This window comes from Heloderma suspectum, chromosome 2 (genome assembly GCF_057233095.1).
Source record: "Heloderma suspectum isolate Gila_16-S chromosome 2, 16-S_ref, whole genome shotgun sequence".
Taxonomy (NCBI): Eukaryota; Metazoa; Chordata; class Lepidosauria; order Squamata; family Helodermatidae; genus Heloderma; species Heloderma suspectum.
The window spans coordinates 345455444-345482848 of NC_139459.1; the positions used below are offsets into that span (position 1 = coordinate 345455444).

General features: G+C 47.3%; 1 protein-coding gene across 2 annotated transcripts in view; it reads right to left on the minus strand.

Moving 5' to 3' along the window:
* Positions 1 to 1314: 1314 nt before the first annotated feature.
* The window catches only part of DDR1 (discoidin domain receptor tyrosine kinase 1), an 87020-nt gene continuing 60929 nt past the window's right edge, over positions 1315 to 27405 (minus strand). Inside the window, exons 11-18 of one of the 2 annotated variants that reach the window (XM_084830479.1) lie at positions 24126 to 24324; positions 17840 to 17950; positions 17155 to 17393; positions 12468 to 12595; positions 10314 to 10514; positions 9096 to 9330; positions 6463 to 6612; positions 1315 to 5199 (exon numbers count right to left, since the gene is read on the minus strand). In XM_084830479.1, the coding sequence (XP_084686605.1) occupies positions 5059 to 5199; positions 6463 to 6612; positions 9096 to 9330; positions 10314 to 10514; positions 12468 to 12595; positions 17155 to 17393; positions 17840 to 17950; positions 24126 to 24324 (1404 nt within the window). In that variant the 3' untranslated portion in view covers positions 1315 to 5058. The remainder of the gene's footprint in view (positions 5200 to 6462; positions 6613 to 9095; positions 9331 to 10313; positions 10515 to 12467; positions 12596 to 17154; positions 17394 to 17839; positions 17951 to 24125; positions 24325 to 27405) is intronic. The other variant, XM_084830480.1, reaches the window with a different exon arrangement.

Here is a 27405-nt window from a genome sequence, read left to right on the forward strand (position 1 = left end):
ACCTATAGATATGTCGTAGTCCCCACTTAGAGCATCTCTACACCAGCCTAAAATCCTGCATTTCAAACGGGGCTTTCTGTTTCCGTTTTAAATGCAGGGTCGCGATGGACTCCCTTTACACGTGCTTCCTCCCACCCCTTCCCCCTTCTGAGTCTTTCATATGTTTCATTATACAGCCACTAGATGGCGCTGTGGTCTAGCTCCTCTTATTACAGCTTTTCCTTTTTCATGAGGAAACTCAAGCAGAACTCAAACACTGTAACTGGATAGCTCATTATCTCTGATCATTAAAAAAATGGAATAAAGGTCATGTAGTGTGGGAGATGCCCTGGAGGTTGATGACAACATGTAAAGGACCCGCCAACGTCCGTGAGTAACCAATATCAATAGCAGGATAAAAGCTCCATGTGAAAAAGCTCTTGGAATACTGTGTACAGTTCAGGTCACCACACCTAAAAAAAAGATATTGTAGAGCTGGGGAAAGTGCAGAAAGGGGCAACTGAGATGATCAAGGGGCAAGAGCCTATGAGAGAAGGTTACAACATTTGGGATTGTTTAGCTTGGAGAAAAGGTGAATAAGGGGAGACATGATAGAGGTGTACAAAATTATGCATAGTGTGGAGAATGTGGATAGGGAGACATTTTTCTCCGTCTCATAATACTACAACCCAGGGTCATCCCATGAAGCTGATTGGTGGGAGATTCAGGACAGATAAAAGGAAGTACTTCTTCACACAGCACATAAACTATGGGATTCGCTACCACAAGATGTAGTGATAGCCACTAATTTGGATGACTTTAAAAGGGAGTTGGATCAATTCCTGGAGAAGGCTATCAGTGGCTACTAGTCCTGATGGCTATATGCTACCTCCAGTATCAGAGGCAGTATACCTATGTACACCACTTGCTAGGGAAATGAGCTGTTGAAGTCATGTCCTGCTTGTGCGTTCCTGTTCAACAGCTGGTTGGCCACTGTGTGAAAAGAATGCTGGACTAGATGGACCCTTGGTCTGATCCAGCCTGGCTTTTCTGATGGTCTACTCTTGATTTTGTATATCAGTTCGTTCTCTGCTTCCCCCACTGCCTGTTATGCTGTCTGCCCTGTTCCTGTGTCAGTGGAGGTAATAATGCCTTTCAGATGGCACTGCATAGTGTCTGAGGAGAAGGGGCAGAGAATGTCCAAACTCTACCACCACTTATATTGCCTTCTTCACCACCTCATGATAGGGCCGTACTTGCCCCATCTCCTTGTGCAGTTCTATTCCCCCAGTCCCCACTGCCCAGTTCACAGACCAACTTGGACAAAAGTACTGTACAAAATGCAAAGTATTTTATTTCACCACATAAATGGAAAGGACTAAAAAACCCCAAACATCTATATATTAGTGTAAAAAATCTGTCTATTTTCTTTTCTGCTCTTCAAATATATACACATCCTGATGCACATTACAAATAAACAAACAAACAGCTACAAGTATCCTCAGGGAAACATGAAATAAAAAGGAATCCGACAGGGTAAGCGTAGAGTCAATGAAATGGAGAAGCAACAATGGGCATTGTGTGCTACTGAAACCTCTTCAAATAGAAATATACATCTAGTTAAGATGAGTCATTTCACACAGTTGAAAATATTCAAAACATTAGTCTGTCCTGATTAAGCAAAAGTTAGTCATGTCTAAGGCTACAATCCCATGTATGCTTCCTCGGAAGAAAACCCCTTTCAACTCAGTGGGATGTCTTCCTGAGTGAGCATGCTTAGGATTGTGGTGTACGTCCCACTGGACTGAATCCAGACATGCCTTCTGTAAGCTGAAGACCTCGTCCAGGCGCAGAAGGCCTTTCTCAGACTTTGCACAAGATCCTCAGCCAAGCTAGGAGAACTGAAATCCGTAAGTGCAAACAGTTGCAAAAGGTCTCAAGACGCATGCTAGCACAAGGCACTGCGCAATCTCTTCCACTAGGTCTTGCACAACTGTTTATAGAACAGCGCCACTGCCAGAATTTCGTTTGCCAGGACACCTCTGGATCCAACCCATCAAAAGCAATGGAATGGGACATAAGCTACAATCCTGTGCACGCTGACTTGGCAGTAAACCCCACTGAACTCAGCAGAACGTCTGAGTAAACGCACATAGGAATGGGCTAAACGTCATAACCTTTGAAGGATGGTGCTCAATATATGTATTTGTGTGTGTGTGTGTGTATATATATATAATTGTCATTTATGTTTTCTCTTGATTACTTTCTTATAAGGTGTACCTGCCAAAAGCTGAAGCAAAAAGCATAGAAAGCTCGAATGGTTTTAGAACATTTTGATGACATATTTTGAGAATCTCCCACCCTTACCCCAAACTGGTTTCTACAACTATCCATTTAAACAAACCGTACATTTTAAAAGATACTTGATGATTTCAGTCAATAGAAAATGCAATATGTTTTGTGTGTTTTCACAGGTAGGAAACCAAACACTTGCAGGGGAAGGGGGAAAGCACATTTCCCTCCCCTTCCCACCAAACAAGGTATTAGCATTAGCAAACCTTATTGCATCGATTATCACTTAAGAGTTGCCTGTGTGGACCTGATGCAGCACGGAACAATGTGCAGCTGTGCATGTGCACAGATTCCACTGCTGTGCGCACGAGGGTGGTGCTGACTTTCAAGGACACAGCCTTGGGGGCGACTCCACAATGGAATCACAATGGGGGCAAAACAACAGACTGATTCCCCGAGACGCTCTGCTTGCTTTGGAAAAGTGCATCCCTTCCCCCACCGCTTTGTACAGTACAGTATCTACAATCACGTCACCTCAAGTCTCCAGGAAAAAGGAATTATTATTTTTTTTACAAAGAATAGGGCCAGGCCCCCAGCTGGGATGGATCTGTGGCACATTGTGAAGGTGGAATGGAAAACTGACCCGTTTGGAAACCCAGCGCTGATTCTTTTTTTTTAAGTTCAGACTATGATCACTTCTAGCCTGAAGTCCATTCTGTGCCATGTCAGATCTTGCGAGTTGGGTCTCCTGTCTCTTTAACTTGTCAAAGTGGGTAAGGCCAAGAGGTATCCCCCTTGTCCCCTTAAGAGCAGCGAGTGCTGGGTCCCCCCAGCCTACAATGGATTTGTGAAGTACCTTTGACACCACTTCTTCCAGCCTCTCCAAGCATCCAGTGCTCAGTTAATAATCCCAGTGTGCTTGGACCAGAGGGTCCTATTTGTTTAGCCAGTGTTACTCCAGTTGTCCATGAAATCTAAAGGCAAAGATGCAGTCCCCACTGTGGAGTCCGCCCAAGGTTCTAGGTGCCTCCTCCCCACTACACTTTCTCAGAAAGAATGGCAGTAAGAGAGCAACACTCTCTGGGGAAAAGAGTATAAACAGGAAAAAGGAAACAGAGCCAGTGTTCTCAAAGATTAAAAGGGTGAGCCTCCATAATGCAAGGAAAAGGCACAGTCTGCGCATCCTTTCCCCCAACCACCCCAAATGTCACTGAGATATAACAGGGGTTTCAGCTGATGGCCATGATTCATCCCAATAGTGGGGGGAAATGGAACCCAATGCATTTTAAGAACAGTGTGTCTTAACCTGTTGGCGCTTTTCCTCCCTTTCTAGGCTTTTCCTGCCTTCCAGACTTCCCCAAAACCACCACCAACCATCTGTTCCCCAGAGCGTGTCAAGATCCATGCATGCAGTCACGTGCCTGCTGCTGTGTGCAGGGGTCTGCAGATGGGGGCATTAATCCAACCCTTAATCAGAAAGGAGATCTCCAGTCCTGCCTGAAACCGCACCCAGGGGGAAACGTTAGAACAAAGATGTAGCTATTCCCAAATCAGGCTAGGGTGATGGAGAGGTCGGGAAGCAGTCACCTCCCCACGCAACAAATGCAACGTGAGAGGGAGTGCTGCCCCACAGTTGGAGAGCCACTGGTTTGGGACTGGCAAAAAGAAGAATCATGGGGAATTAAAAAGAGCCAAAAGAAAAGGAAATAATTCCAAATCAGGCCATAACCACATTGGCCCCAACAGGGTGATGGCACAAAGCCTGCAGTAACGATCATTCTTAGTATTGCTGAGTGTCCAAAAGTGTTTCGTGTATATTATCTCAGTAATCTTTACAGCAATCCTGTAAAGTAGGCCAGTACTGTTAGACTCATGTTGCTGATGAGGGGATTAAGGCTGAGGGAATAGGGCCTTGCCTAAGCCCACCCAGGTGAGGTTATAGCTGAGGAGAGATCTGAACTGAGCCCTTCCATGCTCACCCCCTTAGTCACTGTATTACACCAGCTGTCATAGCAGCATACACAAGGTGGCCAGCATTGAACAGACTAGAAATAAGTGACTGGATGAGTATTCTGTCTCCTGGACCAATCAGAACACATGTTATCTCTGGTTGGAGGAATGAGGTTAGGGAGGAGTTCCTAGGATATCTACCAACCACCCCTGCTCCACTGGGGAGGCTCAACTCACACTTTGAGAACCTGGAAATGGAAGGAAGGAAGGAAGGAAGGAAGGAAGGAAGGAAGGAAGGAAGGAAGGAAATTATATGATGGAAATATGGAGAAATAATAGAACACATATATATAGAAAAGAATGCAGACAACTGCGTGTACATCAGCGAATGGACACGCGGTCAAATGTGGGTATCACTGAAGTTTGTTCAGATTAAGGTAGATTGGACAGAACCAAATTAGAAAAAGAAGACACAGGACAAAAAGAAAATTAGGTATGTATGTGGATACACAGACTGGAGAAATAGAGAAGGAGGAATGTGTTGGACAGGTCTCTCTGAATGGCAGTTCCGGGTCATGAGATGGAAGGGTCAACAGGTGTTTGGAGATGAGTAGGCAGAAGAGAGAGAAAGAGAGCGAATGCAGAATGATGTATCTGGGGGTGGATGGAGAGCGATGGGTGGACATGGCTGGGCCAGGGATGGACAGATGCCCCACGGGCAGCCCAGTAGAGTAGATTCCAGAGCACGAGGCCCCCTGAACCACACCCTGCCCCAGCAGTCTCTGCAGTGCTGCCTGACTCCTCAGTGTAGCCACCACTGGCCAGTGCCAGCCTGGTTCACACCATATTGAGGGCATCCTCAGCCAGGAAGTGGTGCAGGTATTGGAAAGATGGGCGGTCCTTGGCCTCTCGTGCCCAGCATCTCAGCATCACCTCGTAGACAGCCAAGGGGCAGGCAGGAGGACGGGAGAGATAGACCTGGGGGTGGAGGGAAAGGGAGGTGTTACAAGGCCCTGAGGCAGGCAGGCTCCAAACACAGCTGGTATGTTCCCACATCTTTTTAGCCAGGGCTTAATTTTGAGCAGGACACCCAGACCTCTTCGCAAAGGGAGGGCTCCATCCTGGAACATGTGATGTAGCGAGTTTCTTGAAGTATGTGAAGAATATGTTTTGCTTGCCAGAAAGTAACCCCATTCTGCCTCCTTTCACGTCTGGGGCTTGGGAAACAGGTGCAAGTAGACTTCATCTCTAGTACCTTTCTCTTTGTTGAAAACCCTGGTGCTCAAAAGAGAAGCTTGCTCCCCTTCCCCAAAATTCCATGGGCCGCAAAGGTAAGGGAAGAGCATTCTGGACATGCACAGAAGTGCTCTCCTCTGAGTCTGGGAGTGCTGAGTACCTTCTGTGGTGAGACAGGTGCTATCCTACACGCCTGGTCAAAACAGGAGAGAGAGTGGTGCTCACCCTGGGATGTCTCCTTCACAAGTAGGCAAGCCAAACAAAAGGAAGTACTACTTCACACAATGCATCATTAGCAAGGTGCAGTGATGGTGGCCACAAGCTCAGACAGCTTTCAAAAAGAAATAGGCGGAACCATAGAGGGTGAGATCCCAATGGCTACTGGCATGACAGCAAAGAATGAATCCTCCATGTTTAAGGGGAGCGTGTGCCTCTGACGATCACACACAAGAGCAGCCTTCTCCAACCTGGAGCCCTCTAGGTGTGTTGGCCATGCTGGTTGGGGAAGATGGGAACTGTAGCCCAACACATCTGGAGGGCTTCACAGTTGAATCAGCCAACAGTATGCTGGGCTAGGTAGATCCAGCAAGGCAAATCTTGCATGCTTAATTGAGACCACTGGCAGGTCTGCAATTCCCTCCTCTCCTAAGCACCCTCTCCCAGCTCCATCCTATCCTGAAGACAGGCCTGCACAATGTGCAAGCCACCAACCTGAAGGCAGCCCACAAGCCACATATTCTGGTTTTCCAGGTGCTTGACACTCCACCCCACCCCAGCCTGGTAAAACATGAGCTTCATTGAGGCTGGGTGCTTTCAGTTTGGCAGGTCACATGTTAGGCAGGCCTGCCCTACCATCTTCCTGTTTGTTCCTAGGTCGGTCCATCGATACAGTGAAAATTCTGGCCTATAACATTCACAGCCTCAGTGTCAGAAGTCCTTAGGCACATAGTGGCTTCTGGCTAGCCCTCTCCCTCCCCGCCCCACTCCGGCCACCCGTGTCATTACCTGCTTGCCCTGGTGCCGGAAGAACTCGCCAGCATTCTCGATGACAGCTTCGTCAGTGAGCTGGCTGTAGGGTTGCTCCTGGCAAAGCATAAGCACCTCCCAGAGTGTGACGCCAAAGGCCCAGACATCACTGGCTGTGGTGAACTTACCCTGAGGGGAAACGGAACAGGAGGGGGAAAATAAAAGGGTTTCCAGAGCCCCTCCCCTTTCACACATCCTTTCACCTCCCCTCCCTCCCTCTTTTCCCGTTACCATCCCTCTCACGCTGTCTTCATCCTCAGCATGGCCCAAACACTTGGCAAAGACCCTAGGTAATTACCAAGATGACCTCCCCAAGCCAAAGCCTTCTGGCTTAGTTCTTCTCACCAGCCCTGTACAATGCCTTGAACAAAGCCAGTTCAGAGTAGGTATGCTGCAATTCCACAGGATCAAACACAAAATGCGGTTCCGGGTGCAGGATCCAGTTTCCTGAATATCTCAGCTTTGTTTTAAAAATAATGAAGCTTCCAGCCAATATGACTGTGAAGATATGTTTGGAACTTTCTACATTTCTACACCATGCTAAAATCCCGCAACTTTACCGGGGCTTTCTGCTTCCGTTTTCTTTGCAGAATTAGGATGGGCTCCTTTAGACAGCCAGCACATGATGTGGAACTGAAAACTTCCTTTCTTAGCAATGCTCTATATGTTCAATGAAACGGCCCCATCAAGTGGCCGTATTATAGCACTATACCGCCATTACACACAGGCAACATCCTGCGTTTTTTTTAAATTCCAGCTTATCTCTGTTCTTTTTGAAAGTGGGTGTCAGGAGTGTTTCTGAGTGCAGGGAGTTGTATAGCAGTTCAGATTCTGAAGGAGAACCGTCAAACATGGGAGAGGTGTTTCCCCAGGCTAGTCCAGATATGAGTAGGTGTGCTTCTCAGGTTACAAATGTCCGATGGCTGAGCATGAGGGTCCCTCCTTACCCCACACCCCTGTGAGAAGCAGTGAACAGGAGGAGGTGGGGTTTGGGGAAGATGACCTAATAGATGCTAGACGCAGACACAGAGTAAAGAGAGAGAAGGCAGGGATGGAACTTAGACGATCTACCCGATTGGCCTTGCATGAAAAGCTGTGCTTGGAGGCCTCACGAGAAGAGAAGGACCTCCCCGCCTTAAGTTAGGCTAGCCAGACCGCCTCCCTCTTCAAACAGCGGGACTCTCATAAATCCCATTTGAATCCCCTGAAGGCATTCCTTTGTAGACAGAGCTTCTCTGAGAATTTGCATCTGTATGACACTGTGAAGTAATGGATTAAAAGCTATAGAGTCTGTGTATGTTCGGGCAGGCGTTGAAGTAAAGTGGGGGCTAAGGGAATCTTGACAGTGGGATAAACAGGGAAAAGTGTGGGAGATGTCATGGAAGTTGATGACATCATGCAAAGGACCTGCAAACTTCTGTGAGTGGCCAATCACGAGCGTGCAATAAATTGCTCATGTAGAGAAGCCCTCAAAGTGTGCACTCAATGTCTGCTGAAATCTCAGAAGCCACAGACACTGCAATGGTTGGGAGCAGGGATACAATGTACCTGGGGCCCCCAAGACTAGCCAGCAAAACCAGAGTACATTATGCAAAAAATAAGTTGTGCACATTTGCTCGCCTTGCATAACATTGACAAGTTGTACTATTCAGAATTTTAGTTTTCTGGGCACAGATCATTTATTTATTTAAAAGTAATGCCTCACCTCAAGACTTATCTGGCCTGCCTCAACTACCAGCCTCTCTTACTCATTTGGCTTTGTCTCCTCCTCCTCTTGGGGAATGTATTTATCTGTGGAATCCTTCACAGGCCAGAGTGGTCCCTTTTGAGTTACCAGCCTTCCATTTGCTATACCTGAGATGGGAATCGTGTGAGCCTCCAGATGTTTTTGGATGGCAACTCCCATCATTCCTAGCCAGCATAGCCCATGGTGAGGGGTAAAGGGAGTTGCAGTCCCACATCCTCTGGAGGACACAAGTTCCCCATTCCTGTGCTATGCCTCCCATTTAGAAAGCATGAGAATCCCATCTCCCAACATACCCTCCACACCAAAAAGTCCTCAATCCCGCTGCAGCACCATCCCGTCCCTGAGCAACGCTTTATAAAGCCACCAAAACTGCCACACAGTGCCCCCTGCAAACAAATCTGATCATGACAGTAGTTTCCAGAGGGGCTGCTAAGTTGGCCTGTAGCGGCCAAAACAACAAAGAGTCTTGCGGCACCTTCAAGACTAACAAGTGTATGATGGCATAAGCTTATACCATAATCAATGGATTTATGAGTCTTTAAAGTGCCACCCTTGTTGCTTTTGTTGATCACCAAAGCCACCCTTGTATGGATGCCATTTGGATAAGGAAACAGCCACCAAGAAAGGTAAGGTAGATGAGAATGGAGGAGGCAAAAGAATTGCCCTACCCTTCCTCCCAGAATGCAACTCCTAAAGCAGGGTGGGCAAGCTGGTGCCCTCCAGATGTTTTAGACTACAACGCCCATAATCTCTGACCACTGGCCATGCTGGCTGTGGCTTATGGGAGCTACAATCCACAACCTCTGGAGGGCACCTGGTTGCTTAACCCTGCCTTAAAGAAATGCCTCCAGATTTACGTTCTTACCATGAGGATACACTCCCAGGCCATCCAGCGGATAGGCAGCACTGCCCGGCCCTGGATCCGATAATAGTCCCCAGCGTAGAGGTTCCGACTCATGCCAAAGTCCGCAATCTTGATGGTGAACCCTTCCCCCACTAGGCAGTTTCGTGTAGCCAAGTCCCGGTGCACAAAGTTGAGGGAGGCCAGGAAGGCCATTCCTGAGGCAATTTGGGCCCCTACATGAACCAGGGTTGGATAGCTGAGTAATGAGGACAGAAAGAACAAAGACGTGTCAGGAATGCTCTCATAAGACCCTGTGAGAGAAGAGATGTACAGGATGTTCCCATCAGACACTGGGGTAGCTGGGTACAGCACTTGCCTTTAGGGTACTTAACTAACCAAACTCAAACAGCTTTCCCCAACCCACTGCCTTGCAGATGTGTTGGACTGCAACTCCCATAATGGCCATGTGGCTGAGAATTATGGGAGCTGTAGTCCAACACATCTGCGGGGGTCGGAGGTGAATGAAACTGAAATGAATTTGTCTCAGGAGTCTAGTGACCCAATGAATGTGAATCCAGTTAAACATCATATCTTTTTGTTGGCTGGCCCAGCACTTTCTATCTTGATAGCCCCCTCACACTAGAGAGGAAATAAAATTTCACACATTTGAAATTTGACATTTCAGAATTGAAATTTAACTTCTTGAATTTCAAACTTTGCTTTGAAAATTTGATAGCTACTTTTAAAATGTTCAGATATGAAATCTAGTTAATGAACCCCCAAGGTAATATTGTTATGTATCAGTTTGCCAAATTCAATACTCCTCTGACGTAAAAAAAAAAAAAAATCATCCCCTAAATCCAATGGTATTTATAACTGGAAATTCCGACAAACCTTCCAAAAGAATAGCCAAGTTTGTCTCTTGCATCAAAGAGTCCTGAGGAAAGAGGCCTATGAGACATTAATACCACAATAAATTGGTTTCCCTTTAAGATGGCTCAGGACTCTTGGCTGGCTTTGGAAATAAAGTTAATTTGGAAAAGGTAAAGTCAAATCTATAGCATTTGTGAATATTTCTCCTCAAATTTGTTTGTTTATTTGTTGATTAAATACCTTAAGCGCTTCATACACAAAGTCTCTCTCTAGGGCAGCATTGTACAGATGAAGATAGATTAGCATTTTGTTCCAGCCCTAGTCTTGAATTATTGGGTGTTGCTTTCAGGTATCCAGAGTTAGTACCTGATGGTTGGTTTCCCGCTGGGGCTACCACCCATCTTATCTTCCAGCTCATGCCCACTGAGGAACTGGTTGAGGTCGCCGTTCTCCATGTACTCGGTGATCATGCACAGGGGGTCGTCCTGCACACACACGCCCAGCAGCCTCACAATGTTGAGGTCCTTCAGGCGAGACATGATCTTCACCTCCTTCAGGAAGTCATTCCTTCATAGGCAGAAGAGGACACAGACAAGGGGGTGACTCACTGCTCTCATGGGAAGAAAGCTGGTCCCCAGCATCTTTTGTGTGCGTGAAGTATTTGATTTTTATCTCGTTTTTTGACCGCCAGGTTGATGCAGTGTTTTAAAATACGATTTCAACATCTTCATACCCTTCTCCCAACACAATTTCCAGTACCTTTGCCCTGGTTATGGGATATGGTTGTAGCCCATCCAACCCCACTGTTTTGTCACCTATTAAAGAACATCCACATGATTGCCACCAGCAGCCATTCCAGCAGGCTGTACAGAGGGAAATGAGAGGGGAAGCAGGACCATTCCATCAGCCCTGCTGACAGACTCCTTAATTTTTTCCTCTTCCCTCCCCATCCCTTTTTCCTTGTGTGTTGTGTCTTTTTAGATTGTATGCCTGCAGGCAGGGACTGTCTTGTTTTACCAATTGCATGCAAGCTGCTCTGGGAGGCTTTTTGGCTGAGAGCAGGATACAAATTCTAATGAATGAATGAATGACTATTATCTTCTCTACTCAAAAGCACTATTCCCAAATAGAGTTGCATACCCCACATAAGTTTGAATGTAGCATATATCTCGTCTTCACTAGAGCCCTATGCAGGCCTTCAGCCTGCTCACATGAGGGCTAAAAGTGGGGAGGGGATGTAGGCACACATGCATGCCCCACCTTCAATGTCTCTGCCCCCCACTTCCATCCCTGACCTTCCCATGTTGTGGGAGGTCTTAAGGCAGGGTGTGTGAGTTCTTCATGTGCTTGCTTGAATGCAAGCAGAAGCCTCCATAGAACTGAGAACTCTTGGTAAAATCCAATGCAAGTCCTAATTAGGGTAGACCCATTGAAATGAAAGGGGTTTAAGTTAGTTATGACCCATTCATTTCAATGGGTCTATTCTAACTGGGACTTAGGTTGGATTTTACCCTCTGATAATGCAGGGGCATGAATGAAAGCTGAACTTGGCTCATACAGAAGTGGTTGGGGAGGGCTAACTGAAATTGCTTAGCAGCAACGCTGTGTTCCACTCAAATCATTTCCCAGGCCAGGCCAAAATGACTGGTCTTGAACAGAGGAGATGAAATGTGTGGCCACAGGAATGGGGCGACACCAGCTGTTAGGTGAGGCCCCTGCCTCACTTGACGCCTGCAGCCATGGACAAATCCCCTTGCATTCGCTTCTCATAGGCCCTGGCTGAAGGTAGAGCTAAAGAAAATCCAAAGTAGGAGAGCAAAGATTAAACATATCAAGAACAGCTGGTAACGCTCAAGGGCTGGAACAGGACTGTGGATATCCCATTATCAGATTTTCATGAATGAGAATAGATAAACCTCTGCAGAAGAAGGCCTGCCATTCAGTGGCAGAACACAGGCTTTGCACGAATAAGATCTTTCAATCCTCGGCATCCCCAAGTGAAAGAGGTCTCTGTTAGCATAGCTGGGAAAGACCGCTTTCCGAGATCTGAAGAGCCACCACCGGGCACGGTAGACAGTTCTGGGCTAGACAAACCAGGGGTCTACATCAATATAAAACCCACTGATAGGGCTTCAGTAACATCCAGTGGAGGCTGGTGGCTAAGATTTCAGTGGGGCTGTGCATCCATTCTGGGTTTCAGCCAGAAGCAGCCAGAACTCTCAAGGAGCTATCCAAGGTGCTTAACCCTATCCCCAAAATAGGCTCAGCAATTTGGAGAGCTGCTTTAGAGTTTTGGCTGGTTCTGACTGAAACCCAGAATGGACTCACAACCCCACCAAAACTGCGGCCACCAGCCTCCACTGGTAACGCTAATAACCCAGCGTTACTGCAGAAGTCAATGGACCAGATGGTGCCATCTGGTGACTTTTAGCCTTACAATTCCATGACTCTATAATGGGTTGCCCTTTGGTGTTGCTTATTTTTCAAGTTTTACCTAGGCAGAGAGGGTTGTACGCCCACCTGGCATTCTTTGTGGCATCAGAGCGCAGAATCTTCACCGCCACCAGCAGAGGGCGCCCCTTGCGCACATTGAAGGGGAACTCCAAGCTTAGAAGGTCTTGAGGGTTCTCCACCTCACACAAGTGAACCTTGTGGGGAGAAACAAGACCATCGAATCACAAGGGGAGGGCAAAGAAGAGGAAACAGTTGCGGCTGTCAGAGAGGAAGGCCCCTTTTCTCCACCTCTTGGTCCTTCCATCACAAAATAGCCTGGCCGGCCTTAGACATTTTCACACTTAAAGGGAAAATATGGTTGCCAACTGTCAAGTATGTTACCTGTCCATTCAGTATTTTAGCCTCAGGTTTGGTAATCACATATCTTGTTCAACAAAGTAGGTGCTTTATGATGGGGATTCCATTGTTTTATTCTATTGATGCCATACCCTAATCCAGGGGTCCCCAACCCTTCTGAATCTATGGGCACATTTGGGAATTTGAGAAACTGCTGTGGGCACCACCATAAAATGGCTCCCACAGAGGATGTGGCCAGCTACATAGTGGCTGCTGTGGGGGCCTGGCTAGTCAAGAGTGAACTAAAGAGGTGGGGAAGGGAGAGAAATAGGGAGGTGGGGAGGGGGAAATAGCAAGGAAAAGGGGAAGAGAGGAAAGAGCAAGGCTATAGAGGCTAGAAAGGGAGAGAAAGACTGCCCTAAGATTTTCCAAGGTTTTTATTTTTAAAAATTGGAGGAAGGGGTCAGGGAGCGAAGAATCAGTCAGGCCCCACTCCCTGGTGTACCCCAGTCACCAAGCTCTACCCCTGACCAGCCCCTCCCCTGACAAGATCTGCCCATTAACCTGTCTCTGCCCACCCCCACCCCCAGATCTACCTCTGTCCCTGCCTACTTACCATATCTTTTTCCAGAAGCAAAAAGACAAAATTGTCCCCCCTGCCCACTACCGCCATCTTAGACTGAAAATCAGTTTCTAAAATGATACACAGAGAAACAGGCTAGAGTCCAAAAAATGGCCTCCAAGAGAATCTGCCTCCTAAAGTGACTGTTTCACATGGCCAGGACTGCAAATTAGTTAGAGAGGCCAGGATGGCATGAGGCTGCTGTTTCTACAGACAAAGGGGGAGACAGAGGAATTGAGAAAGATGAGGAGAGGGTTGAAAAGGAAGAGGCCTGGTAGCAGCAAAGGGTGAAACGTTGCTGCTGGCAACGGACTGGATAGAAAGCAAGCAGAAGGGAAGAGGAATGATGGAAAGCAGATAGCAGAGAAAGAAAATGTCAGAAAAAGAATCAGAAAGACTCAATGAGACAAAAATGATTCATAACTAACAATCTTCCAATTTAAACAGGGCCCCATCTACATGGGGCTTTTACTCCAGTTCTACTCCACCCCCAGATCAATAGTGTCAGATGACATATACTGCTCTCCGTAGCTAGGCTGGCATTTCTTGCCCTAAATCCAGGTTTTTTTCAACCTCATTTGGTGTCGGATTTTCCTGTCACAGCAGCTTCAGTGCTGTTCGGGAGTCTGTGCGACCTCAGCTGGCTTTGGCACAGGCTGGTGGAAGTGGCGCTGGTTGGAGGAAGGGAAAGTAGCGTGGGGCGGGGTCATGGGGAGAGCAGGGGGGTAAACTTGTCTACCTGGAAGTAACTCATTGCCTTCAGTTCCACGTATCTGCCTCTCACTTTAAATAGTCATTCAGCTTGAGAGTGGAGATAGGAGCCAGCCCTGCTGTTTTGAAACTGTGCAGCTACAAAGGTGCACAGCTGAGAAACGGCGGATGCCTTTTGATTCAAAGCTGTGCAGCTAAGAAAGGGTGATTGCCAGGGCAGATGATTTTCATGAACATGTACACAGAAGCACTACACTGAGCCATGTTTCGGGGGGGGGGGCTGTTGATTGGGGAGTTAATATACATCAAAGACAACGTGCTAATCACTCTCCCCCCCTCACCAGCTCCGTGCTCTCTGCTCTCAGAGCCTCTTGCACTCCTGCTCAGTCTCCAGGCAGCAACGGCTGCCTGCTTGCCTACCTGCCTCATAAATGTGTGTGTGTATGTGGGGTATACAGAGTCTGTCATGAACATCTACTCGTAAGCAAGTCCTGCATTGTACTTCGTTGAACACGCGAGGGAGGGGCAGCAAGCCTCCACTCATTGGCCGCCCTGCACCTACGCAATTGCTGATGTTAATTTCTACTTGCAGCGGGACTCGCCCACCCCACCCCAACGAATGCGGCTTCAGTTCCCGTATACACTTCAAAAGCAGAGGAATACAGCGCTGCGTGTACTGTGGAAAGAGCTAATTCAATTCCATGAAAACACGGATTTTGCCGACATTGCTTCACAAAGCATTTCCATTTAGACTGGCCCCAGGAGATACTAAATATCAATGTTAATCTGCCTCTTCCTTAGAAATGTTTTATTATTACAAGCCAATTTGGCAGGGACCTGTGCATTTTAAACTCTTGCATATCACTTGAGTTATAGCACAATCCTATACATGCCTATTGCCTACTCAAGGCCCATTGAGTTCAAGGCTCTCCGAGATAAGTGTGTATGGGATTTCAGCTTTGGCACAGCCTTCATCTCTTGCTTAAAAAAAAAAAAAAGAGGTAATGACAAGTACCATCCCCCATCTTGGTTCTTCCCCTTCAAGGGCATCTCCTAAGCACCATCACAGGCAATTAAGATACATGGCCAAAGAGGAGAGATCAATGCTAGAGAAAAATAAGCCCCCAGAGCCACACACCTCAACTTCCCTGCAAACTCTGCAGTTCCTTTGCATGTTAAGGTAATTTTACTGAAGGAACTATTAGATACCAGAACCAAACTGTTGCAAGCAGAACTTAGATTTCACCTGTTGGGATGCTTAAGTTTAGCAAAGATTTCTTAAGCTAACAGTGCAAATTTCCTGCAAGAAAATACTGTGCTGAGTTCCTGGTGTGTTGCTGTGCTTTCCATTTTGCTCCTTTCTCTTCCTTTGTGCCCTGTTGCTCCATCTTCCACTTCCCTCACCTCCACCTGTTTCCATCTTCCCCGTGTCCCCTGTCCTTGCTCACCTTTCCTCCCCCACCTCTGTCTCATGTTCTTTTTCCTGCTTCCTCCTCCTCCTCCCAGAGCCAGCGGCTGTTCACCTGCAACTGTCTAAATGTGGTCTGTATGTGGCTCATGCTGTGAGAGGGACCTGGCTGATCTCTCCCCCCTGCCCCCCCCCCCCACTTCTGCATTCACTCCTTGCTCCTTCCCCATTCCCCTCTGTGAGTGCAGGCATGTTCAGCCATTTGTTATTCTGGGGTTTGCCCTCTTTCTTTCTTTTTAAAGATTTTTATACTTCTACAAAACTCAGGGTGTACCTGAACATGCAGATACCTCTCTCCTGCTTCTCGGTGGGTCCGTTTTGCTTAATAAAACTATCAGCACGGTCCACTCACATTCAACATTAGAGGGAATGACTTCTATAGAACATTAGAGTGTTTGAAGTACTTCACGTGCATTATATTGTTAACCTGTAAGATAGGTCAGTATAATGATCCCTATATGGCAGTGAAGGGGGGCAGGGACACAAATATGTGAGAGTGGAGAAAAGGCATGTAGCCAAATAAGAGGGAAAGCTAGATGCAACATAGATATGTGATCGGATCTCCTGATGACTTTAACATTGGTTAAAAGCATCTGCATGGGGTGTTTGGGATTTGGATCAGGGTCACACTACTGGGGGTTTATCCGTCCCCCCACCCAAACTTAAATCCATCCCCCAAAACTGCTATTAGCCATGGGGGAAGAAGGGGAAAATAAGTTTCATTTAGTTAGCAGCAGGGAGGGGGCATTTAAATTAAAGAAATGGCGCTGGAAGGAAAGGGTTAAGTGTTAAACCTCTACTCCCGTCACCAGAGCCCTGATCCAGATTTCACCCTTCCCACGGCTGCCTTTAACCTAAGAAAAGGGTTAGGGAGATCCCATCATGGATCTCCCCTGTCACGTCTTGTTTAGTCCCAAGGGGCAACCGTACCCAGAGTCAAACCATTGCTCCAGCGCTGTCGGTCACAACCAGCAGCTTCCCAGGCTCTGAAGTGTTAGCCTTTCCTAGCCTTGCTTCCTTAAATCAGGGCTGGTGACACCTGTGGCCCTCCAGATGTTGTCGGACTCCAACTCCCATGTGCCCCAGCCATCCAGGCCAACGTTGAGGGATGATGAGAGCTACAGTCCAACAATAGCAGGAGGGCCACACGTTCCCCCACCCCTGCACTACCTCCTCCAAAGAGAGAGGCTAGTGACTGAACATGGGAAGTTAACAGCATCTACCACTGAGGTCTATACTCTGTTATTTTTCAAAATGTATACCCGGCCCTTCCACTGAAACGAGCATCTAAGATAGCTCAGAGAACCAAGCGCCACGAGGAGGCTGCGCCCCCAGTCTCCCAAGAAGAACAACATGGCAAGAGCAAGTCCAACTAGGCCCAATACGTCAGCCGGGGATGCGTTTGCTTTTTTCCTCCTCGCTCCCAATCCCTTTTCCTTTGTCTCGCGTCTTTTAGATTGTAAACCTGAGGACAGGGCTGCCGTAATAGTAAATCTTTGTAAGCTGCTCCGGGAGCCTTTTTTGGCTGAAGAGCAGGGGGAACATGCTGTAAATAAATAAATAACAACCTTTAGAATTGTATCCTTCTACTGGGACATGTGCACTGATGGACTTACCTCTCCAAACTGCCCTTCCCCTAGCTTCTCCTTGAAGATGAGCCTCTCCCGGGGGAACTCGCCCAGCGCCATGTCCTTGCCAGCGAGGGCGTCCACCGCGACGGCCGGTACAGCATACGTATTCCCGCCGGTCACCCCTTGCAGGTTGATGATGTCAGCTTCAGCATAATGGGGAACGTTGTTTTGGAAGCCCATCTGGCTGCCTGTGGTTTCTGGTTCCATGTAGTCAGCCCCACATGCTGGGGAAGGAAAGAGACAAATAAGGGTGAGTTCATCTCAGCAGTCGATACTGGGAGGTGTTTGCTCCACCCCACGTATGGCTGCTCTTGTAGGAACCCAGCAGCCATCGCAACCTCAGAGCCAGCTGTATCTCAGCTTTGGACCAAAGCAGCCCTGTAGGAATTCCTGCCTTCCGAACCACCCTGTCCACCCCAGAAGCTGCTGCATCGCAGAACCTGCAAAGCTGAAGGTTAAACGTTGTCTCAGCAAGAGGGGTTAGAGCCATGCACAGGATAGACAAGAGGGAGATGAACTGGGGACAGACAATGGCGGGGGAAGAAGAGATGGAGACAGACAGCACCCCCTGGCGGGAGGGAGAGAAATTGCAGAAGGCAGAACGTTCTTAGCTTGGAGTGTGGCCACCCAGGTTCCCAGTCGTGCCACACAAGCTTGGCACCCTCCTTACCATTGGTGTTGATTGGCTTAACCCGGTTGGGTGGCGGGAAAGCAGGCCTTCCCATTGGCTGGGCATAAGTGGCCAGGAAGAGATGGTAAGCCGGGTTGCTGAGCAGCAGAGCTGTCGGGAGAAGGGGAGGGCAGGTGGGTGGAGAAGACAAACAGACGGATGAGGAACAGACAGACGGATGGAGAGACGCATACGAAAGGTAAGGCGTGACACAGAGAAGAGGCAGCACTTTAGGGATTCCTGTCCCTCTGAGGCCTCTCATCCCAAACACAGCAGCAAGAGACACAGACACCAAATGACATATGGTATAATGATGTACACATGCCATCGTTAGCACTTTGGACAGAAGGAAGGAACCCAGGAGTCCTGGCTTTTCCAGCCCTCCTGCTCTGACTCGCTAAGTCCTCTCTTCCACAAAAGGATCCCCAAGAGGTTCACCCTTAGTTCCCCACTCCTCCTGTCTGTTTTCAACCCACTAGCAAGCAAATCACTAAACATTCTAGGACTTCTCAGGCAAGAAACAAAGCTCCCCAGAATTAAGGCCTAGTTCGCGGAAAGAGCAGGTGAGGTGATAAAACTGTTCTTGGGCTGTACCACTTCCGACTGCAGGTGGAGGTATCACACAACTAAATGTTCCTCAGTGTTAAAAACCAACCAAAATAGAAAACCCTCCCTGCACAGAGCATACTAAGGCCTGGTGCCCACATAAAGCAAAGCCATAATATGGTTTGTTGAAATACGACTTTTCATTGTGTCTGAACCCATCCCTGCAAACAAACCATGATATGTTAACCCGCTACAAACACAAACAGAAGCCATGGTTTGTTGTTGGCTTGCAAAGCCTGGCTTGTTTAAACCATGGTTTGTCATGATGTCTGAATCCAAAATTGTGGATTATCCCTGGTTTGTTTGCACTCATGTCTGGCCTGAAACATTTCCCAGAAAGAGCAGCCTGAAAACAAAACCGCTCTGAAGGCTAGCAAAATTGGTGGGAGAGAAACAAACAAGAAATAAAGAAAACAAGTTGCAGTTTGTTTATTTGTCTGCAAGACAATTCACAGCAAAAGCAACAAACCACAGTTAACATAAACCATGGCTTAGCGGTCTGTGCAAGTGCAGCCTAAATGTCAAGGAGAAGAGTTCTAGGGGAATTGTGCCCTAGATATGTTCAGAGATTCCCCCTGGAAGGGAAAGCATTCAACCATGTAAAACCCCTTCGAACAGTATGAAATGCTACAGTCCAGGAACAGTTTTACCAACTTGTCTGCTGTTTCTGTAAATTAGGCCTCAGGGGACAGCCTTAACTGACTTTGGAACAGTTGCCAAAAATGTACGGTCCTTCATGTTTCTACGCAGGCTGCTGAACATGCAGGCAAGATGAAACAGGGGAAGAGAACAAATGCAATAAAGATGGGTGGGAAATGGGTGTGCAAATGAAAGGAAAATGGGACAGGGTCTTATTTCTCTCTCGTTCTCCATATTTTTCATTCATCCCACTTTTTTATTTCTCCTTTTGCTTCCGTTCTCACTTCTCCTCCCTGTTCTTTACCATCTGACTGGGAATGACTGGGCAAACTTACATGATTAGCAAAATCATGTACTTAAGGGTCCTTTCTAGACTATACCGCTCCAGACCACAGGTGGTGTGATGTTATTGCATGCTCCTTCATGTAAAAGGCTCCTCCTTGCATGTAGAAGAGTAGCACATCAGGAAGAAATCTCACCCTCTTAAGTGTGCAAGCTCTCTATTTGCCTGGAGTCTCTTTTATATGGTGAAGCATCAAAAACTCTGACCCATATACTTGCAATATGAATTGGTAGAGTCCAGGAAGGGTTTTATGGCTTAAATTTTTGTAGACATGTAGACCAGCCCATTGTTTTTTGGCTTGAAAACCATTTCCATGGCCTTTTAAATACAGTGAACAAACAACTAAGCTTCCCATCCATCCTTTTCTTACTCCCCCACTCTGCTTCCTTCTTTCCTTCCTTGAGAGTCACCCACAATTCACAGCTTGGTATCAGTTCACAGCAAAAGCCTATCAATACACAACAGTATATTGATACATGCAAGGAAACAACAATGCATTAAGAACTTTTACCCACTGTTTCTACACTGGTTCTTCCATTTCCCTCCAGCCACATCAATCAGCCTTGAACACCCTCATCGTTTTTTCTATCCTTCCTGCCAGCTAATTCAAAAACCCCCCCACACTGAACGATCAGAGTGGCTGCATTATGAGCCATTCGCCCAGCTCACAGTGGCTTGTTAACTACCCTTGCACATGCTGGCTCATTTCCCTAATTATCCTCACTGGGTGCAGGCTGTCATGACATCCGGACCCAGCAAGGGTAGGTTGTTGGGGTGGTTAGCAAAGCACCCAGAACTCATGTCCTGTTGTAGGGTTGTGTGGTGGTTTATTAACCACCCCAACAAGCCACCCTCGCTGGTTCGGAAGACACGAGAAGCCAGGACGGGGATGTGAGTTGGCAACCTAGCTTAAATAAGCCACAGTGGGCTGCGGTGACTGTGAAACCCAGGTGATTATTTCAGTGGCTGCAGGATTTGCTGAACTGAACTCCCGGTGCTTCTTTGATATCTGCCACTGTTCATCCAGTAGAAGAGGGATGTGTGTGTGTGTGTCTGTTATATATATACAGAGAGAGAGAGAGAGAGAGAGAGAGAGAGAGTGAGTTACCTCTTCAGAGCCAGGCAAAGACCTTTTTGTTTCTTCCATGCATTTTAGAGACCTAATCTTAGATTTTATAGATGTTTTATCTATTCATATGTTGTTAGTTTTGTAATGTATTTCATTCTTTTAAATATTTTTATTTTATTGTATATTTTTAACTGTCTGTATGGCATTTTAGGCTTTTAACTGTTTGTAATCTGCCCAGAGAATGTTTGTTATTGGGCATATTAAAAATATAATGAATAAATTATCTATCTTCTTGTCTGTCTACCTACATGCAGGGACTGTTATTGATCTTAAGTAAGCTGTTCTAGAAGCCCTTTTGGCTGAAGAGTGGGGTAAAATGCTTTAAATACATTAACATATGCTATTGAACAATAATAGTGGCTGGCAGTATTTATATATTATACTAGGGCTGCCCATTTTAACTGAGCAGTTAAACAATTAAAACTTTAATTGGTGTGGCAAATTTTAATTCATGGGACTACATTTCAAGGGCATGCTCTCTGTGTTAAGAAATTTGGCCATGGTTTGTTACTGTGATATAAAATCAAAAGAAAATATTCATCATAACCATGGTGAATGGCTTTTACTTATTTAGTCATAATGAAACCCGATATTCCTTCAATATCATAAAAGGGCAGCTAACATGATACCTTGGAAATGTGCAAATATATTCCAGTCTCCTAGGGCACAATCCTATGGCCGCTAGTCAGTGGCTAGATGGCCATAGGATAGGTAAGTTCCCAGCAACCGACCTTGGAGCCCGCACTCCCTGAGAACCAACCTTCACCCCCTCCTGCACTGCCTCATAGGCAGCGTGGAATGGCCCCACACTCCGTGGTCGGAAGAGGAGCACAGAGCAGTGAAAACGGGGAGTTCCTGGAGGTATGCCAGGGCAGGGAAGTCGGAAATCCAGTATGACACATCCAGTGTGTCGTCCAGCTGCCACTTCCCCCGCTCTGACTTCCTGCAGCTAGACAGCCAAAATCATCTGTCTAGCTGCAAATGCAGGGTGGCTGAAGCATGGAGGGGATGATCCCCTCCGCGCTTCTCCTACCCTGCATTGGATAGGCAGTCGCCTCTGAGTTTGGAGGCAGCTGCCTATCCTGTAGGATTGCTCCACTGGGCCGCATCTATATGGCACCGCTTTGACCCCCCACCCCGTTGCAACTGTGCAGCAATGTGGCTTTGACTCAGCAAGCCCTACAATACACTCGCAATGTACTGCGCGCTTCCCTAACAGACTCGCCATGCCCTTTTTTTGCCATTAGACTGAAATGCGGAGCTGTGCAGTCCCATGAGTGTGGGGGTACAACACTTCAGTGGCTGTTTTGTATTTGAGGGCTCTGCTGTGTCTTTCAGTCCTTTTTTAGGTAAATGTGGGTGTTTTGTGCTCCTTCATTTCCACACCATCGGTTTGTCAGTTCCCCAACCCGAGACTCTCGCAATGGTTCACACTCACAAGTGTGAGCACTACATGCCTAGCCATCGCTCCAAAATGGTGGCCAGAGCGATGCTGGCCCTTCCCCAAGATGCCCCCCTCCCCTGGCCCTTGGGTACTGAGTCCACAACCATTGCAAAGGTATGAAGCTGCAAAACTGTGCGGAAGTGTGATTAAATAGATGAAAACACCCCTCTGTGCCTCTGTAACTGTGCAGCTGCAAAGGGATGAGGAGAGTCAAGGGCCATCACAGAGTGACGCAGGCACTACGCACGCCTACAACACGCCCACTGTAAAATGTGAAGTTGGTTCGGGGAAGGAACAGACGGCCCGCAACCATGGGGGAACCCGCAGCAAACCCAAAAAATCACAGTAAAACAACTCCTTGGAACTCCGTATTTTCCAGGTGATAACCACGGATGGCTGTGAAGTCACGACTGCATCATTGATCACAAGGGACCTCGACTCGCAACCGCCCCAGAGTAAAAGCCTAGTGTGTGTAGATGGGGCCCTAGACTTGTGAAAAAAGCAGACTGGAACCTAAGCACCCCGAGAGCCTCCCTCTCCCAGATAAGCCTACCTGATCTAACTCAGAGGCCCATCCCTGGATCTCACCGCCTTTCTAGTGATGGGAGAGAGGGGCTTTTCAGTGGTGACACCCTTGTTTTGGAATTCTCTCTCAAGGGTGTTTCACCTGACATCAAATGTAACATTGTTTTGGTGCCAAGTAAAAACCTTTTTTATTTTCCCAGGCCTTCTAGACATATTTTATTGTGGGCAACTGTGAGAGGTCCAGGGACCATTTTTGTCCAGTGGGTGCCAAAAATAAAATTTAAAATTAAAGAATTAAAATGGCATCTATAAGCAGCTACAATAGCGCTAAAATGGTCAAATTTAGCTTAGAAACAAGCTAATTTTGACCCTTTGGATGTTCTGTAGTCACTACAGATGCCTTAAAAAAAAAAATCCTCTCCCCTGATTTTGGGGGGCATCAGGGGCTGCATGCGGTCTATGGCCCAGGTGTTGCCCAGCTGTGCTTTACACAATGCTCAATGGGAGGGAGGTGTACGACTGAAACATCACAGAAAGATCAATCTCTTTCTTGAAGGAAAAACATGAAGTAGGAAGTGGGGAATGTTTAGAGCGACGGGGGAATCTTGCAGCCGTCCAGATGTTTTGGCCTACAATTCCCATGATCCTTCATTATTGACTATGCTGGTTAGGGCTGATGATAATTGTAGGCCAAAACATATGGAGGGCCAGAAGTTACCCACCCTTGGTTTAGGGGGAAGTTTGCATTTGTTTTTATACCTTTTGAGGTCAATTATGACCCCAAATGGGTTAGGGGAGGTTAAATTTAAAACTAATTCACCAGTTAAAAGACAGATGATTGATAAAGTTAAAAGCCTTTCATCCTTTTTGGACATTTTTCTAAAGTGAATTCCTTAGGTCCTGATGAGACACCTCAACAAAAGTTTGAGATTCTTCCTAAGCAACTTGCCTTTTTCATCACAAACTAAGACTAACAGTGTCTCACACCCTATTTGCTGGGCTGCATAAACCCTGAACTTCCACAAAAACACCACGTAAGTGTCAAATTGGGTGTTGGGCACAGAATCTAGCATCCTAAGAATATCAGCTTTCACTTTTGAGAAAAAGCAAATTCCTAGTCCTTATGATTGAAGAGATAAACATGAAAACCTCTGGTCAAAGTCCAGTGAAAGAAGGCAGAGAAAGTAACTCCCATAACTAAGCCCTAGCAGAGGCATTTCATCCTTTTAGAACGGGCGAAAAACTGCAAAAAAGCTGAGAACTACTAAAGGATCAGTGATTGGGGAAAGGGGGCGGGACCATGGGAAGGGAGCGTGGCTGCGTAGGGAACCCTGGAGGACCAGATTTGGCCCCTGGGCCTGAGGTTTTGCACCCTTGTCTTTCTGCCTCCATAAGTCATTCATGAAGGATCAGTATTGTTCTAGTCCCCATACATGTGTGTGGCCTCCTAGAACACAGATGCTGTCTATTCCTGCCTTCTGCCATCCCTCAACAAACGTCACCCATTTGCTTCCTACCTCCTCAAATGCTTTGCCTTCCTACTGACCATCACCCCATTTTAGCTCCACTCCCTCCTGCAGTCCCACAATCAGCCCCTCACCAGAGTTCTCAGCGCTGTGGGGCAGGTCTGGCAGTTTCATGCGGGCCCTGTTGGGTTCCTGGTACTCCGTCTCCCCCGAGTGGATGCGCTCGTAGCGGTTCGAGTGCCGGTGGGAACCCATTGTGTTGTTGATGACGATGGTGTCACTGGGGGCGGAGAGGTGAACAGTGAGGTCGTCATCAGAGATGCGGCGTTGGGCCTACGGGGCAACGGAGTGTCAGTGACTAGAGAGACAGTGAAGATAGTCAGGCAGAGACAGTAGGCATCCCATTTCCCTGCTCCTCAAGAAGACCTAATCCACAATACTCCCCCTTCAAGAAACCCAGAAAAGTCTCAGCTTCCAGTTCCTTCTCCACTTACACTCCACTTTAGACTTGCCTCCCCACTGCCTCAGATCATTCCAGAACTCAGAATGACTGGCTCTTCCTTGGTCTAATCCAGTGGTTTCCAAGCTTTCCTAGAAAGCTTCTCAAAGGTTCCTTGATGAGGACACCAGTAATGGCAGACAAGCAGATGAACAAACAACTTGCCTGTTGTAATCAATCTTCTCTGGTGTAAGGAGCTGCTGTCCGCAGCTGCCCCACATAGTGACAATAGGAGAAGGCTTGAGTGCAGGTGGAGAAAAAACTCCTAGTGGATGCAGTCAAACCCTGGTGCAAGCCTATGGCCAGGTATATTCAAAGGCAGTGAGAGCAGCAAGGAAAAAAATATTTCACTGCCTGTATTCAATCGTCCATATGCCGCCCAGCAGAGCTTTTCAGGATTGTCCAGGGCCTTTTACATTCTGGCCCTAAGGACACTATGGAACCATCTGAGGCCCACTGTAATGCACTGGCTAGGTACTCCCAGAACAAAATCTCTTGCATCCACGGGGCCTTAGACTCCAGTATTACTGCAGGTGAATCTGGTGAGGTATCCAGAGCACAGTCTTGTTCAGTTTTCTTGGATAAATTTAAGTTGGTATGGCTCGAAGACGTGGACAAGGTGTTGAACAAGTTCGTGTAACCACTTCCATACTGGATCCTTGCCCTTTTTGGCTAATAAAAACTAGCAGGAAGGAAACAGCCGGCTGGGCTAAGGAGGTGATTAATGCCTCCTTGAAAGAGGGAGTGGTTTCAGGCTGCCTGAAAGAGGTGGTGGTGAGACCACTCCTGAAGAAATCCTCCATAGACCTGGAAAACCTTAATAAATATAGGCCGGTTGCAAATGTTCCATTCCAAGGCAAGGTCCTTGAATGACTGGTTGACAATCAGCTCCAGGCACTCTTGGATGAGACCTATTATCTGGATCTATTTCAATCGGTTCAGGCCAGGTTTTGGCACAGAAACAGCCTTGGTTGCCCTGTATGATGACCTATGTCGGGAGAAAGACAGGAGGAGTGTGACCCTGTTGATTCTCCTTGATTTCTTGGCGGCTTTGATACCATTGACCATGGTATCCTTCTGGGATGGCTCTCTGAGCTGGGAGCAGGAGGCACTGCATTGCAGTGGTTTCACTCCTATTTGGAGGGTCAGCTCCAGAAGGTGGAGCTTGGGGAATACTGCTCAGCCCCATGGATTCTCCAATATGGGGTTCCACAGGGGTCAGTTTTGTCTCCCATGCTGTTCAACATCTACATGAAACCGTTGAGTGCAGTCATCTGGAGTTTTGGAGTGCGTTGTCATCAGTATGCTGATGACATGCAGCTCTATTTCTCCTTTTCATCTTCTTCAGGTGGATGTGCTAAATCAGTGCCTGGCTGCGACAATGGACTGGATGAGGGCTAATAAACTGAAACTAAATCCAGACAAGACTGAGATGCTGTTGGTGGGTGGTTCTGCTGACCAGATGGAGGGTGCTCAACCTATTCTGCATGGGGTTGTACTCCCATTGAAGGAGCAGGTCTGTAGCTTGGGGATCTTCCTGGAGCCATCTTTGTCACTTGAGGCTCAGGTGGCCTCAGTGGCACGGAGTGCCTTCTATCAACTTCGGTTGGTGGCCCATCTACACCCCTATCTGGATAGGGATAACCTGGCTTCAGTTGTCTATGCTCTGGTAACCTCCAAGTTAGATTACTGCAATGTGCTCTACATGAGGCTGCTTTTGAAGACAGTTTGGAAGCTGCAGCTCATGCAAAATGCAGCAGCCAGATTGCTAACAGGGACCAGAAGGTCTGAACATATAAGACCGATTCTGGCCCGCTTGCACTGGCTGCCTATATGCTTCCAAGCTCAATTCATGGTGCTGGTTTTAACCTATAAAGCCCTACATGGCTTGGGACCACAATACCTGACGGCATGCCTCTCCCAAAATGAACCTACCCATACACTATGTTCAGCATCTACGGTCCTCCTCCAAGTGCCTCCCCCAAGGGAGGCTTGGAAGGCAGCAATGAGGGAGAGGGCCTTCTCAGTGGTGGCCCCCCATCTGTGGAACAAGCTCCCTGATGAGGACCGCCTGGGGCCAACATTATTATCTTTTCGGTGCCAGGTTAAGACCTACCTCTTTTCCCAGACATTTGGCAGCACATTATGAGTTTTAATCGGTCCTGGATGTGTATTTAGTTATGACTGATAGTTCAATGTTTTTAGTTCAATGTTTGTGTATATTGTCTGTGTGCTTTTATGTGCTTTTTTGCAAAAGGCTTTTAAACACTTTATATTGTATTTAATGTTTTAACTTCTGTAAACTGCCCAGAGAGCTTTGGCTACGGGGCAGTATAGAAATGCAATAAATAAATAAACAAACAAACAAACCACTAAACTGCAGGTGGCAGCTTCTCCATGAGGGAGCTTCAGGCCCTAGACTGACTCTGCCCACCCAGGCTGGCCATTGGATCCTCCTGAGCCAGAAGAAGTATAAAAGAACAGGCTCCTGGCTTGCTCCTTAACCCAGTTTCTTGGATTGCCTTTTAGTTCTGACTGCTGGCTTGTCACACGGCTCCTAGTGCCCAGCTCCTGAGTCACCTCAAACTGCTGCCCACAGATCAGCCCTGACACCCTACAATGTGGCAGGAAATTATGGGAGTTGCAGTCCAACACCTCTGAAGGGCCCCAGGTTGGGGATGGCTGAGGTAGAGTATTGGACTAGGTCTGGGGAGACTTAGATCCAACTCCCCACAACTGTTAGGCTCACTGACCAACCCTGGGCCAGTCACCATCTCTCAGCCTAACTCCCCCCCCCCCCAACACAGGGTTGTTGTGAGGATAAAATGGATATGTGGCTGAAGAACCTTGCACATTGCTCTGAGCTCTTCGGAAGGAAGGGTAGGATAAAAATGTAGCGTAACATAAATTAATTT